The 14,800-nt window shown below is 50.1% G+C and overlaps 1 protein-coding gene across 1 annotated transcript in view; it reads right to left on the bottom strand.

Moving 5' to 3' along the window:
• CFAP74 (cilia and flagella associated protein 74) overlaps positions 1-14,800 on the bottom strand; it is a 68,477-nt gene that overhangs the window by 14,410 nt on the left and 39,267 nt on the right. The window contains exons 18-21 of the mRNA XM_081817311.1: positions 11,804-11,968; positions 10,463-10,625; positions 1,666-1,742; positions 1,091-1,213 (exon numbers count right to left, since the gene is read on the bottom strand). Of these exons, the coding sequence (XP_081673437.1) occupies positions 1,091-1,213; positions 1,666-1,742; positions 10,463-10,625; positions 11,804-11,968 (528 nt within the window). The remainder of the gene's footprint in view (positions 1-1,090; positions 1,214-1,665; positions 1,743-10,462; positions 10,626-11,803; positions 11,969-14,800) is intronic.

Raw genomic sequence — 14,800 nt, forward strand, 5'->3', positions numbered from 1 at the left:
GCCTGGGTGGCTCAGTTGGTTAAGCGACTGCCTTCGGCTCAGGTCATGATCCCAGGGTCCTGGGATCGAGTCCCACATCGGGCTCCCGGCTCAGCAGGAAGCCTGCTTCTCCCTCTCCCACTCCCCCTGCTTGTGTTCCTGCTCTCGCTGTCTCTGTCTCTGTCAAATAAATAAATAAAATCTTAAAAAAAAAAAAAAACCCTTTCATTACAGAATAATGCATCTCACAGAGAGACGTACACTTTATAAAACTCTCCCAGCTAATACAGATGGGGGCTCAGAGGTCTCCAAAGGACCAGGGACAGAGGGAACCACTTTTTCCCCTCTGCAGCCGCTGGCTCCTCCCAGCCAAACCCCGAGTCCTAGGCCTCAGGAGGTTTGGGGGTCTGTGGGGGTCCTGTAGGGACAGGCTGTGCCCAGCAGCCCTCTCGGGCTGGGCAGGGGCCTGGCATGGGAGGCACTGTCCTGGGGTGGAGGCGGTGAGCCGAGGACTCCCCACACCTTCCTCCAGGACCCCCAGCCTGGGAAGGGGGCCACCAGCCCACAGGACGGGACTCATGACACTTAGAACACCCCAGCCAGCAGACCCTAGGCCCCAGGGTCTCTGGGGCAGAGACAAGAAGACTGCAGGATAAAGACAGCACATGTCAGTGGTCTGAGTGCTGGGGAAGGCGCGGAGGGCGTGAATAATGTGAACCACCCAGTTCGGGGATTTGCTTACAGCCTTACACACACGTGCACACGTCACGTCGATAAACTCAGTTTTGCCTTTGGTCACAACAAACACGTCAACAAATTAAACAGTTTGCAGATCATGTTCTCTGAGCAAAATTTAATAAACCTATAAGTAAATAAATTAGTAACAAAAAGTAAAGAGTAAAAATGGCAATGACTTGGAAACGAGGAGAGGCATTTCTGTGATCGAGAGCAGGGGCTGTGTGTGCGTGTGCCCGGACGCGTGTGTTGGCTATGGAGGCTGCCAGGCGTGGGGGGCGTGGGCAGCTTCCTCGCAGGCTCGTGGTGGGGTGAGCGCAGAGGGGCGGGGACCCCAGGGCCCAGGGCTCGGTCCGTGCCGTGGTGTGGTACTCACTGCCGGGCACTGCTGATTCTTGAACACAACCCTGAACCTGGTTTGGACCTCTCCTGGGATGACCGGCGTGAAGATGACTGGCACTTTGATGGAGCTGAAGGGGCCAATCTCACCCTCTGTCACCTGCGTGGGAAGAGAGATGCCACGGGTCAGTCAGGCTCCACGTTTCTATCAAGGCACTTCCCCCGTCCTCACCGCGGCCACGTCAGCACCACCCCTTGGAGGACTTACTGCTCAGCGTCACAGCAGAACCCCGGCCGTGTGTGCACTTGCTCTCTTGACGACCCGGGGCCCTTGCATGCGTGCACACACACACACCCCCCATGCTCCCCTGGGGGCGGCCCCACCCGTGTCTTCTCAGAGTGGACCCAGGGCCACTCCGCTGCTCCAGTCCTGCCAGCCCCCGCTTGGGATGAGGGTGGCCGCAGGCTGTCTGGCAGTGCAAGCTGCCCAGAGGCTGCGAGTCCAGACAAGCCTCGTCTGGCCAAGTGGAAGGGCCGCCCTGGGTGGGGGGGAGCAGGTCAGGAGGGCACGGCCGGAGGAAGGGGGCCTGTGAGGCAGCGGGCCTTGCTAACCTCTCCCAGCGAGATCTCTGTCTGTTCCTCGTTGGGAGGTATGGTCACGACAGTGGTCACGGTCACTCCCTCTGATTCTGGAAGAGAAGCAGGTCCAGATGAGACGGCTGGCTGGAGTCCCAGGGGGATCTGGCCCCTCCCCCTCCGGGACCACCAGCTCCCAGCCAGCTCCCTCCCTCTGGCCCTGCTCTGCAAAGAGGAATGACCCATTGGCACAGGAGGGGCAGAGCGGGGAGGGGCTTCTCAAGTGGACACGGACAGTGGCACCATGGCCTCAGGACTGGAGACTGGGGGCGGGAGAGGGGACCAGAGTTGCCGAGGCCCCAGCTGGGGGAGGTGAGCTGGCTGTGTGTGGCCGGTGGGGTGCAGTGGCCTGAGGGCCAGAGCCAGAGAAGATGGACTGAGCCAGCCCTTTGGGGGCCAGGGGACTGGAGAGTGGGCTCAGAGGGGTTTTCTATTCAGAGGAGGAAGCCAGCAGAGAGGAGGGCTGATGCAGAAGGAGGGGAGAGGTGCCAGGGTACGGCCTGGGGGTGGGAGGCGTTCCTTGGGCCAGTGGAGCAGAGGGACCAAGGACTGAAAGTTCACGGTGGTATCGCCTTCCAAATGTCAAGTCCCCGTTACGTAGTGTGGCCTGTGTGTGTGCCCCGCTTGGTGGGCTGTGCATGCGGACCCACCCCGTGGCTATCTGCCGGGAAGGCCCCTGAAAGCAGATGCTGATTCCTCCTGTCTGAGAAGGTCTTTCCGTGGGCTTTGCTCGCGAAGACACAGTTTGACCGGAGAGGTGAAGGTCAGCACCCCTCCGAGTGCCGTGCCTGGACTGCCTGGCCCGGCTGCCACGGAGATCCCAGGTGCCCTCTGGTGGCCTGCCCCAGGCCCGCCCCTGACATCCCGTGTGCCTGGCATGGCCGAACGATTCCCCTACAGGGTAGTGTGCACCGTTTCTGGGTCCTGGGGTTGGTCTGGGCCCCTCCAACTTGGCGGACCTGTCACCCCCCTCAGCAGTCACAGCTGTCACCTGGGTGGGGGAGGGGCCAGTTGGCTGCCACCACCTTGATGTTTAAGTCCTTGTCTGCTTTGGGAGTAAGCACTATGACAGCCCAGGCCTGAGCCAGGGCAGACCCTGGGGTCACTGTTTCATTCTGCGTGGATGGTGGTTGGGGTCTCTTGGCGTCCCAGTGTGGAACTGTGCTGATCTGTTTGCTAAGAATGTGGCGAACTTTCATCAGTTCTAGAATCGGGCTCGTTAATGATTGCGAAGGCTTCCTCTAATCACGTGTCCAGTGTTGTTCCCTGCGATCAGTCATGGGATATTTATTCACTTCCGGGATACGAGTTTAGATGTGTTTCAACATTTTAGAACGTTCTCAGCGAGTATGTCATTAAATACGACCGTTTCCCGACTCGAGGAGACAGATGAGACTTCCTCCCTCTGTCCTCCATGGCTTGTACCATGCTTTCATGTCTCCATGAAATTAGTTTGTCTGCAATTAGAAAGCTCCCTGGGGGGGCGCCTGGGTGGCTCAGTCGGTTAAGCGACTGCCTTCGGCTCGGGTCGTGATCCTGGAGTCCCGGGATCGAGTCCCGCATCGGGCTCCCTGCTCGGCGGGGAGCCTGCTTCTCCCTCTGACCCTCCCCCCTCTCATGAGCTCTCTCTCTCTCTCATTCTGTCTCAAATAAATAAAATCTTAAAAAAAAAAAAAAGAAAGCTCCCTGGGTCTCTCCTTAGCAATGTCGCTCTACAGTTTATCCCATTGATTGGGGTTCCCATTTCAATGATCACATTCTTACTTCTAGAAGTTTTATTGGGTTCATTTTCCAACCTGCTTCATCTCCTTCTTCGTGATGGTTTTCCATGTATTTAGTGAGCACGCTTACTTTATGTTCAATGTCTGACAATATCAGTATCCGAAACCTGCAAGATCATAGCTCTCTGCTGTTTATGTGAGTTGAATCATTTCTTTTTCACCTCTTTTTATGAAGGAATCATTTACATGCAGTAAAATCCACCCATTTCAGTGTAACCTTCTGCAAGTTTTGACAAATGCATACAGTGTGCACCCACCACCACAGTCGTGACATGGAACAGGTCCATCACCCCCATGCCCCTGTGCGCCCCTTCGTAGCCAACCCCTCCCCCCGTCCCTGGGAGCCACTCATCTGTATAGTTTTGCCTTTCCCAGAGTGCCACGCAGATGGACTCACGATTTGCGGTTTTGAGCTGATCTTTCGCTGACCATGGATGCTTCTGAGATTCGCGCATGTGGCATGCATCACTAGCTCAGTCCCTGGCGGCAGGGCTGAGCCAGAGTGCTCACCCGTCAGCAGACACCGGGCAGGCTGGTTTGTGGCAGTTACAAATAAACCCTCTGGAAATGTTCACATACAGTTTTCCCTTCGAATACAGGTTTTCCGTTCTCTTGGTCAATACCTGGCAGTGAGGCGTCTGGACTGTATGATGTTTGCTCAACTTGGCAAGAAAGTGTTAAACTCTTCCGAGTGGCCGCACACCAGCAGCTCGGATGGGGTCACAGCTGCTCCTCACCAGCACTTGGTGTTGCCAGCTTTTTGCCTTGTTTTTGGTTTGGATCTAGCTGTCCTAACAGGTGTGTAGTGGAATTCCACTGTGGTTTTAATTTGCGGTTCTTTCACGGCTAATGATGCTGTGCTGAAATGGTGTCCACAGATCTTCTTTGGTAAGATAAGTTTTTTGCTCATTTTTAAAAAAAGCTTTTATTTTTATTTATTTATTTGAGAGAGAGAGCAGGGGAGGGGCAAAGGGAGAGGGAGAAAGAGAGAATCCCAAGCAGACTCCCTGCGGAGCACAGAGCCCAATGTGGGGCTCGATCCCATGACCCTGAGATCATGACCTGAGCCAAAACCAAGAGTACGCTTAACTGGCTGAGCCACCCAGGCACCCTTTCTGCCCATTTTTAAACCGGGTTATTTGTTTTCTGAGTTTTGAAAGTTCTTTACATATTTTGGGCATGTTCTTTATCAGACATGTAATTTGCTAATATTTTCTACCAATCTGTGGCTTACCTTTTCATTCTCTTAGCATTATCTTTAGAAGAGCAGATATTTTTAGTTTTGATGAAGTCCAGGTTATAACTTTCATTTTTATTTTATTATTTATTTTATTTTTTTCATCATGAGAAGTGGATTCCTTCAGCCCACCCCCTATTTCCCCCATCCCCCCACCTCCCCCTCTCTGGTGACCGTCAGTGTGTTCTCTGTAATTAAGAGTCTATTTCTTGGTTTGCCTCTCTTTTTTTCCCTTTGCTCATTTTTTTTTTCTTAAATTTCACATGAGTGAGATTATATGGTATTTGTCTTTCTTTGACTTATTTTGCTTAGCATAATACTCTCTAGATCCACCCATATCGTTGCTAATGGCAAGATTTCATTCTATTTTACGACTGAGTGATTTTCCATTGTATATATATAATATATATAATATATATATATTATATATACACCATTTTTTAATCTATCTATTGGTGGGCTCTTTGGCTGCTTCCATAGTTTGGCTATGGAGACAATGCTGCCTAAACAGGGCTGCATTATCCCCTTGAATTAATATTTTTGTATTCTTTGGTAAATACCTAGTACTAAAATTGCTGGGTCACAGGGTAGCTCTATTTTTAACTTTCTGAGGAACCTGCACACTGTTTTCCAGAGTGGCCGCACCAGTTTGCATTCCCACCAACAGGGCACGAGGGTTCTGCTTTCTCTGCATCCTCGCCAACATCTGTCATTTCTTGACTTGTTAATGTTAGCCATTCTGACTGGTGTGAGGTGGGATCTCATTGTGGTTTTGATTTGAATTTCCCTGATGTTGAGTGATGTTGAGCATCTTTTCATGTGTCTGTTGGCCATTTGTATGTCTTTTTTGGAGAAATTTCTATTCGTGTCTTCTGCCCATTTTTTGAATTAGATTATTTGTCTTTTGGGTGCTGAGCAGTATCAATTCTTTATATATTTTAGATACTAACCCTTTATCAGATATGTCATTTGCAAATATCTTCTCCCATTTGGTAGACTTTTAGTTGTACAGTTGCTTCTTTTGCTGGGCAGAAACTTTTTATTTTTGTGTAGTCCCAAAAGTTTATTTTTACTTTTGTTTCCCTTGCCTCAGGAGACAATATCTAGAAAAATGTTGCTATGGTCGATGTCAAAGAGGTTACTGCCTGTGCTTTCTTCTAGGATTTTGATGGTTCCACGTCTCACATTTAGGTCCTTAATCCATTTTGCGTTTATTTTTATGGTGTAAGAAAGTGGTCCAGTTTCCTTCTTCTGCATGTGGCTGTTCCATTTTCCCAGCACCATTTGTTGAAGAGACTGTCTTTTCCCCATTGGATATTCTTTCCACCTTTGTTGAAGATTAATTGGTCATATAATTGTGGGTTCATTTTTGGGCTTTCTATCCTGTTCTACTGATCTATGTGTCTATTTTTGTGCCAGTACCATACTGTTTTGATCACTACAGCTTTGTAATATAACTTGAAATCTGGAAGTATGATACCTTCCGTTTTGTTTTTCTTTTTCAAGATTGCTTTGGCTATTCAGGGTATTTTGTGGTTCCACACAAATTTTAGGATTATTTGTTCTACCTCTGTGAAAAATGCTGATGGTATTTTGGTAGGGATTACATTAAATCTGTAGATTGTGGGATACCTGGGTGGCTCAGTAGGCTAAGGGGCTGCCTTCAGCCCAGGTCATGATCCCAGGGTCCTGGGATCGAGCCCCGCATCGGGCTCCCTGCTCAGTGGGAAGTCTGCTTCCTCCTTTCCCTCTGCTTCTCCCCCTGCTTGTGCTCTCTTGTTCGTGCATGCTCTCTCTCAAATAAATAAATAAATAAATAAATAAATAAATAAATAAATAAATAAAATCTTTTAAAAAAAGGTACAAAAAATCTGTAGATTGCTTTGGGTAGTGTAGACATTTTAACAATATTTGTTCTTCCAATCCATGAACATGGAATGTCTTTCCATTTCTTTGTGTCATCTTGAATTTCTTTCATCAGTGTTTTATAGTTTTCAGAGTACAGGTCTTTCACCTCTTTGGTTAAATTTCCTCCTAGATATTTTATTGTTTTTGGTGCAATTACATGTGGGATTATTTTTTCTTTTTTTAAAAGATTTTATTTATTTGACAGAGAGAGACACAGTGAGAGAGGGAACACAAGCAGGGGGAGTGGGAGAGGGAGAAGCAGGCTTCCCGCTGAGCAGGGAGCCCGATTTGGGGCTCGATCCCAGGACCCTGGGACCATGACCTGAGCTGAAGGCAGACGCTCAACGACTGAGCCACCCAGGCGCCCCGGTGGGATTGTTTTCTTAATTTCTCTTTCTACTACTTAATTATTAGTGTATAGGAATGCAACAGATTTCTGTACAATGAGTTTGTATCCTGCAACCTTACTGAATCCCTTTAGCAGTTCTAGTAGTTTTTTTGTGGAGTCTTTAGGGTTTTCTATATATAGTACTATCATGTCATCTGCAAATAATGAAAGTTTTACTTTTTTGTTACCAATTTGGATGCTTTTTATTTCTTTTTCTTGTTTGATTGCTGTGGCTAGGACTTCCAGTACTAAGTTGAAGGAAAGTGGTGAGAGTGGACATCCTTGTCCTGTTCCTGACCTTAGGGAAAAAGCTCTCAGTTTTCTACCATTGAGTATGATGTTGGCTGTGGATTTTTCGCATAAAGCCTTTATCATATTGAGCTATATTCCCTCTAACCCTCCTTTGCAGAGGGTTTTTATCATGAATGGATGTTCTACTTTGTCAAATGCTTTTTCTGCATCTATTGAAATGAACATATGGTTATTATCCTTTCTCTTATTGGTGTGACATATTATGTTGGTTGTTTTGTAAATACTGAACCACTCTTGCATCCCTGGAATAAATCCTACTTGATCATGGTGAATGATTCTTTTAATGCATTGTTGGATTCGGTTTGCTAATATTTTGTTGAGGATTTTTGCATCTATGTTCATCAGGGATATTGGCCTGCTGTAGTTCTTTTTCTTTGTGGTGTCTTTATCTGGTTTTAGTATCAGGGTAATCCTGGCCTCATAGAATGGATTAGGGAGTTTTCCTTCCTTTTCTATTTTTTGGAATAGTTTAAGAAGAATAGGTATTAACTCTTCTTCTTCTTTTTTTTTTTTAAGATTTTGTTTATTTGACAGAGAGAAACACAGTGAGAGAGGGAACACAAGCAGGGGGAGTGGGAGAGGGAGAAGCAGCTTCCTGCTGAGCAGGGAGCCCAATGCGGGGCTCGATCCCAGGACCCTGGGATCATGACCTGAGCCAAAGGCAGACACTTAACAGCTGAGCCACCCAGGCATCCTGATATTAACTCTTATTTTAATGTTTGGTAGAAATCCACCTGTGAAGGGGCCCCTGGGTGGCTCAGTCGGTTAAATGTCTGCCTTCGGCTTGGGTCATGATATCAGGGTCCTGGGATTAAGCCCCTTGTCGGGCTCTCTGCTCAATGGGGAGCCTGCTTCTCCTTCTCCCTCTACTCCTTCCCTCCTGCTCGTGCTCACTATCTCAAATAAATAAAAAAATATGAAAAAAAAAAATAAAGAAATCACCTGTGAAGCCATCTGGCCCTGGACTTTTGTTTGTTGGGAGATTTTTGATCACAGATTCAATTTCATTGCTGGTAATTTGTTCAAATTTTCTATTTTTTCCTGCTTTAGTTTTGGAAGGTATATGTTTCTAGGAATTTATCCATTTCTCCAGGTTGTCCAATCTGTTGGCATATAGGTTTTCTTTTTCTTTTCTTTCTTTTTTTTTTTTTTAAATATTTTAATTAATTAATTTATTTGAGAGAGAGAGAACACAACAGGAGGGGCAGAGGGAGAGGGAGAAGCAGACTCCCCACCGAGCAGGGAGCTTGACGTGGGACTCAATCCCAGGACCCTGAGACCATGACCTGAGCCGAAGGCAGACGCTTAACCAAGTGAGCCCCCCCAGATGCCCCAGCATTTGGTTTTCATAATATTCTGTTAAATTGTTTGGATTTCTGTGGTGTTGGCTATTAATTCTCCTCTTTCATTAGTGATTTTATTTATTTCTCTCTCTCTCTCTCTCTCATCTGGCTAGAGTTTTTCCTCAGTTTTGTTGATCTTTTCAAAGAACCAACTCCTGGTTTCATTGATCTGTTCTACTGTTTGTTTTTTTTAAGTTTCTATATCATTTATTTCTGTTCTAATCTTTATTATTTTCTTCCTTTTGCTGGGTTTGGGCTTCATTTGTTCTTCTTTTTCTAGCTCCTTTAGTTGTAAGTTTAGGTTGTTTGGGACTTTTCTTGCTTCTGGAGGTAGGCCTGCTCTAAACTTCCTTCTTAGAACTTCTCTTGCTGCATCCCAAAGCAGGGGATAATTTTTAAAAAATCGATCACACTTTTGATGTCGTATCTAAAAAATCTTTGCCCAACACGATTACACAGATTTTCTCCTATGTTTTGTTTTTAGAAGTTTTATGTTTTACATTTAGCTCTATGATTTATTTTGAGTAGTTTTTGTTTACAGCGTGAGGAATGGGTGGAGGTTCATTTTTGGGGGGCATATGTTTATCTAATTAAGGTCCCATTTGTTGAAAATACTGTTGTTTTTTTTTCTTCCGAGGAGTTAGCGTTGCATCTCTAGTGCAGATGCACTGGCCGTGTTTGTGCAGGGCTGTTCTGGACTCTGCTCCGTCCCGTCGCGCCTCTGTGGCCTCTGTGTCCCCCTATGCCACCACCACACTCTCGTCACTGTGGCTTAGAGCAAGTCCTGAAATCAGGCAGTCCGAGTCTCCCAACTTTGTTCTTCTGTTTCACAACTGCTTTGGATATTTTAGGTCCTTTGGGTATCTGTACGATTTCAGAGTTAGCTGTCGGTTTCCGCACACCTGACTGGTGGCAGTTCTGTGGGGCAGCTTGGTCCCAGGCGCTGCCGGCTGGAGTCTGAATTGGCACCAACGGGTTGAAAAAGAACTTAAGATGAGCGAACAAGAGAGAAGCAGCAAGAGTGCAGCGGGTGGGCCCTGCAGACATGCAGGCAGGAAGGGTCGTGGCCGGGGGCACGCTGGCACACACCCCGGAACCCACACTTGTGACTGGGGGCAGCGGGTCTGTGACGCGAGGCGTGTACATGAAGGCGGACACCACACAGCAGAGGAAACAGGAAGAGCAGCTCACACAGCGGCGCGAGCAACAGGACTCCTGGGAGAAATCCGCTGCTTCTGGATGTGTGTGGAAGGGATTCTGTCCAGGGAGGCAGGGAGTGATGGGAACGGTGCCAACAGGGGAGGCTGGGCCCACGGGGAATGCTCTTCCTTCTCCCGCCGGGGGCTCGGGGCTGCTGGGGGGAGCCGCCTGTTTCTTGGCTCTTCGGTAGACTGTCCTCACATGTTACATGCTGCTCGGTACTGGCTGAGCTGGGGGTGGCCCCAGGCGGCCCAGTGCCCCCATGACCCTCTCAGCGGAGCTTCCCGGTCTTCTTCCGTCCAGCTGCTGCACCCCTGGGGCAGGGCTCCTCAACTGTCCCAACAAGGACCCCCAAGCCTCCGGTGGCCAGCCTGGTGGTCCAGAGCTGGGAGTCCCTTTAAATACTGTGCTAGCTTAAATGTGACTGCAAATTTCAGTCCACCCCACAACCAGTATTTATTTGAATGTATATATTTCCTTATTTACTATCACTTAACATCAAAGTCCTAGAAAAACACGGCGTAGTCCAGCCCTCTGGCACCACGTGGGCTGGTCAGAGCCTCCCAGGAGGCAGCAGGTGTCTGCCCCCCAGTGCCCAGCTCACCTGTGGGGCGCCCCTTTTCCTGCTCCTTGCTGTCCCGCTTCCCAGACTCCTTCCGGCTTGGCATGTCTGTGGGAAAGGACTCGTTGCCCTCGATCTGTTGCTCAGAAATGCTGGTGATGATTTTATCGTACAGGCTTTTATCTTCATCTGTGAACACACTGCTCTAAAAAGGAACATGACACTCTTACTAGCAGCTTCCCATTTGCCTTCCCCACTCAGCTGCCCAGACGCCTGTTGCCAGGAGGGCCACGTGGAGAACCTGGCCATGATCCTCCTCCCCGGCTCCCTCTCTGTCCTGAGCCAGGCATGCAGACCACAGCAGCGGCTGGCCCAGGGGCTCAGGGCCCGACCGCCTGTCTCTAACCCAGGTTGGCTCCTTGCTTCTCCACGGGCACTGATGCTGGGTCTTGTGTCCTGCTATGTGCTGGGCTCCAGCATGCAGCCCATTCTGCGGTCTCCCTCCATGCTGACGCTCCATCCTCCTTTCCTGGGACACCTGGCTCCTCTCCCCATGTGGGGTCGGTGCCCCAGGTTCTGGCTCCACACTCTCCTGACTGCAGCTCAGCTCAGATGCCTGCAGGCGTGAGAGCTGACCCAGCCTGTGCCCCTCTCCTCACCCACCATTCTCCTGGCCCTGCTCTGGGTTCACACCCCAGCGCCTCCCACCCCAGGCCCTACCCCATTGGTCCCATCCCTCCCTGGGGGAGACACTTCCAGGGCCTTTGCTGAGACTCCTTCACGACTGGACTGAAACTGTAAAATAGCTCAGTGCTTCTTGTAGGAAGTTTCTCCCATGCCCATCTTTATCACTGACAGACCTCCCAGTGCCCATGGGTGGGACGGAAGTTGTCTGCACAGACGGGGTCCCACCTGTGTCACTCTGAGTTGTTCCCATTAACTTAGCAGTATGCCCACACAGTCTTCCTATGAAAAGACCTTTGGAAAAGGCGCAGGAATGCACAGGGTTTGCCTGTGGCTTTTGGGCTGTGTCCTCTTGGCTGGTCAGCCCCAAGCTGGGGCTTCACAGGTGCATCAGGAAAAAGATGGGTCCCCTGCGGCTCTCAGGCCTGGAGCTCTTGGCCACCGCCCTGTCAGTTGCCACCCACTCGAGAGGGGTCGGGGTCCTGTTGCCACTGCACCTGCCAGGTGGCCCCAGGTGGCCCCTTATGGAGCCCAATCTCTCCCACTTTGCTTGACGATGACTCCCAGCCCTGTGTTGAGACTCCTTCCTGTCACTGCTGGTTTTATACTCACAGGACTATCTTGGGTCGGAGGGGAGCATCACACCCACCCCTGGCTGAGAAGCCAGGGCTAATGATTGGGGGCAGGCAACACACTCACTATTTTCATGACCGACTGGGAGACGTCCATCTCACAGGACTCTGAGGCTGGAAGAAACTTGAACTTGGTGCCCAAGCCCCCGATGTTGGTCAGCGTGATGGTCCGGGACGTGGTCTCCCCCACCACATAGCTGCCAAAGTCGATGAGCTCCTTGTCAAGGGACAGCTGTCGAAAGACCCAGGGATGAGCCAGGGTGACTGCCAGGCAAGCTCTCCTCTCCCACCTGCTGCCCTGCAGCCCTGAGGGGACCCAGGAGCTCTGGCCCCTTCCTCTTGCGCGAGGCTGAGTCCTGTATCTGGTTCCAGCGGGGCCTTTGCACACCTCAGGGACACAGTCCACATCCTAGAAATCGTTGGTCTGTGGATTGATCGTGACAATTTGGGAGCTCCTGGGTTCCAATCTAAGTAGTTAGCTAAAAAGAAATGAGCGATCAAGCCATGAAAGGATGGAGAGATCTCAAGAGTACATTAGTAAGGGAAAGAACCTGAAAAGGGTACATGCGGGGGGGGCGCCTGGGTGGCTCAGTCGTTAAGCATCTGCCTTCAGCTCAGGTCATAATCCCAGGGTCCTGGGATCGAGCCCCGCATTGGGCTCCCTGCTCTGCGGGAAGCCTGCTTCTCCCTCTCCCACTCCCCCTGCTTGTGTTCCCTTTCTCGCTGTGTCTCTCTCTGTCAAGTAAATAAATAAAATCTTTAAAAAAAAAAAAAGGGTACATGCGGTGATTCCAACTATATGGCGTTCTGGAAAGTATGGCGTTCTGGAAAAGGCAAAATTAAGGAGACAGTAAAGAGATCAGTGGCTGCCAGCAGTTTGGGGAGAGGGAGGAAGGGGCAGGCGGCGCACCGGGGCTCTGGGGCAGGGAAACTACCGCGAGTGACTGCAGTGACGACGTGTCGTTAGAGCTTTGTCCAAAGCACAGAATGCACGGCCGCGCGCGACCCTCTCGCAGACCAGGCAGCCCACGACACCGCGACTTGTCCGCGCCGCGTGTCCAACGTCACAGCTCTGCAGCTGCCCCTCACGTTTGATGTGAGCCCAAAGCTGCTCTAAATAATAAAGTCTATTGAAAAATATATCATTTGGGAGTTTGAGGGAATCTCAGGATGGAACGCAGGATGTCATCAAACAGTCTCGCTTGGTCACAGTTTGAAGAAACAACCTGGCTAGAAAGTAGGGAGAAGGTGCTGAGCTGAGTCGCTCCAGGGAGGTGTGGAGTCCGGGGCTGAAGGCCACAGCACGGGGTGTGGAGTTCGGGGCCCAGCGTGGGGCTCTGCTGCTTCCGCAGGGCGGGCTTTGCCGGTCCACACTGCAGGGCGCTGGGGTGGGCCACGCTCTTGCTGTTGGACTGGAATTGGCGGGTGAGCAAGGGGAGGAGGCTGGACGGTCCACACGGCCCCGCGCTGGAGGTGGAGGTGCCGGTACAAAGGTCTGGGAGCACCGATATACCAACACAACAGCCACTCCTTCTGTGCAGATACCAGTTCCTTTCTTTTCTTTTTTAAAGACTGGTTTCTTTATTTGAGAGAGAGGGCGCACGCGCGTGCACATGAGCGGGGGAGGGGGCGCGGTGCGGGGCAGAGGAAGAGAGAGACTTAAGCAGATTCTGCGCTGAGCATGGAATCGGATGCGGGGCTCAATCTCAGGACCCTGAGATCACAACCTGAGCCGAAATCAAGAGTCGGAGGCTGAACCAACTGCGCCCCCAGGCGCCCCCCAGTTACTGGTTACTGACAGCACTCTCCAGCCCAAGGAACCGGGCTGTCTGGAGAAAGGACTCACTCTAGGCGGGGGCAGGAGGTGTGCAGATGAGCCTGGCGCGTTTTCTGGTATTAGAAAGAGAGGAAGCTCCGCAACAGAAGTTCTGAGCACAGTCATAACCGTATGGCAGAGGGAATGGGAGCCGGCTGAATTGCTCCCAGGAAAAATGTGAGCAGCAACAGAAGGTTGTATTTGACTCTAATTCACAGAGTGAAATAAAGAAATGATTTTATAAATTAATGAATGTGGAAGAGATAAATCTCCCTTACAGAAGCATTCCAAATAATTCACGCATCTGGCTATTCAATCCTCAGTGAGCCGGAGCGCGCCTCCCGCCCCTCCCGCCCCTCAAGTCCGCCCCCAGACCTCAGTATGGCAGGAGGGCGGCAGAGGAGAAACCTCACAGTGAGGAAACCTGGCGGCCACACCGAGTCAGGTGATGAAGGTCACGTCGCACCGTGAGGCACCATGGTAGTGCGTGCCCTCGACATGATGCGGCCAGAACCCTGCAGTCCTCCTCCCGAAACCCACCACCTCAGTCCACTCATGAGATAAACTTCAGACCAAATCCCAGCAGAGGAACATTCTACACAAAACTGATTGGCACTCCTCCAAATGGTCAAGGTCATCAAAAAAGAGGAAGTCTCAAAAACTGTCACAGCTGGAGAAAGGGGACCCCCCCCTACACTGTCAGTGGGAATGCAAGCTGGTACAGCCACTCTGGAAAACAGTATGGAGATTCCTCAAAAAGTTGAAAATAGAGCTACCACACAATCCAGCAATTGCTCTCCTGGGTATTTACCCCAAAGACACAGATGTAGTGAAAAAAAGGGCCATATGCACCCCAATGTTCATAGCAGCAATGTCCACAAAACCCAAACTATGGAAAGAGCCCAGATGTCCATTGACAGATGAATGGATAAAGAAGATGTGGTATATATATATAATGGAATATTATGCAGCCATCAAAAAATGAAGTCTTGTCATTTGCAACGACGTGGATGGAACCTGAGGGAAATAAGTCAATCAGAGAAAGACAATTATCATATGATCTCACTGATATGTGGAATTTGAGAAACAAGGCAGAGAATCACAGGGGAAGGGAGGAAAAAATGAAACAAAACGAAACCAGAGAGGGAGACAAATGATAAGAGACTGTTAATCTCAGGAAAGAAACTGAGGGTCGCTGGAGTGGGGGGTGGGGTGGGAGGGATGGGGTGGCTGGGTGATAGACACTGG

Source organism: Leptonychotes weddellii, chromosome 4 (genome assembly GCF_054177405.1).
Source record: "Leptonychotes weddellii isolate Sample4059 chromosome 4, ASM5417740v2, whole genome shotgun sequence".
NCBI lineage: Eukaryota > Metazoa > Chordata > Mammalia > Carnivora > Phocidae > Leptonychotes > Leptonychotes weddellii.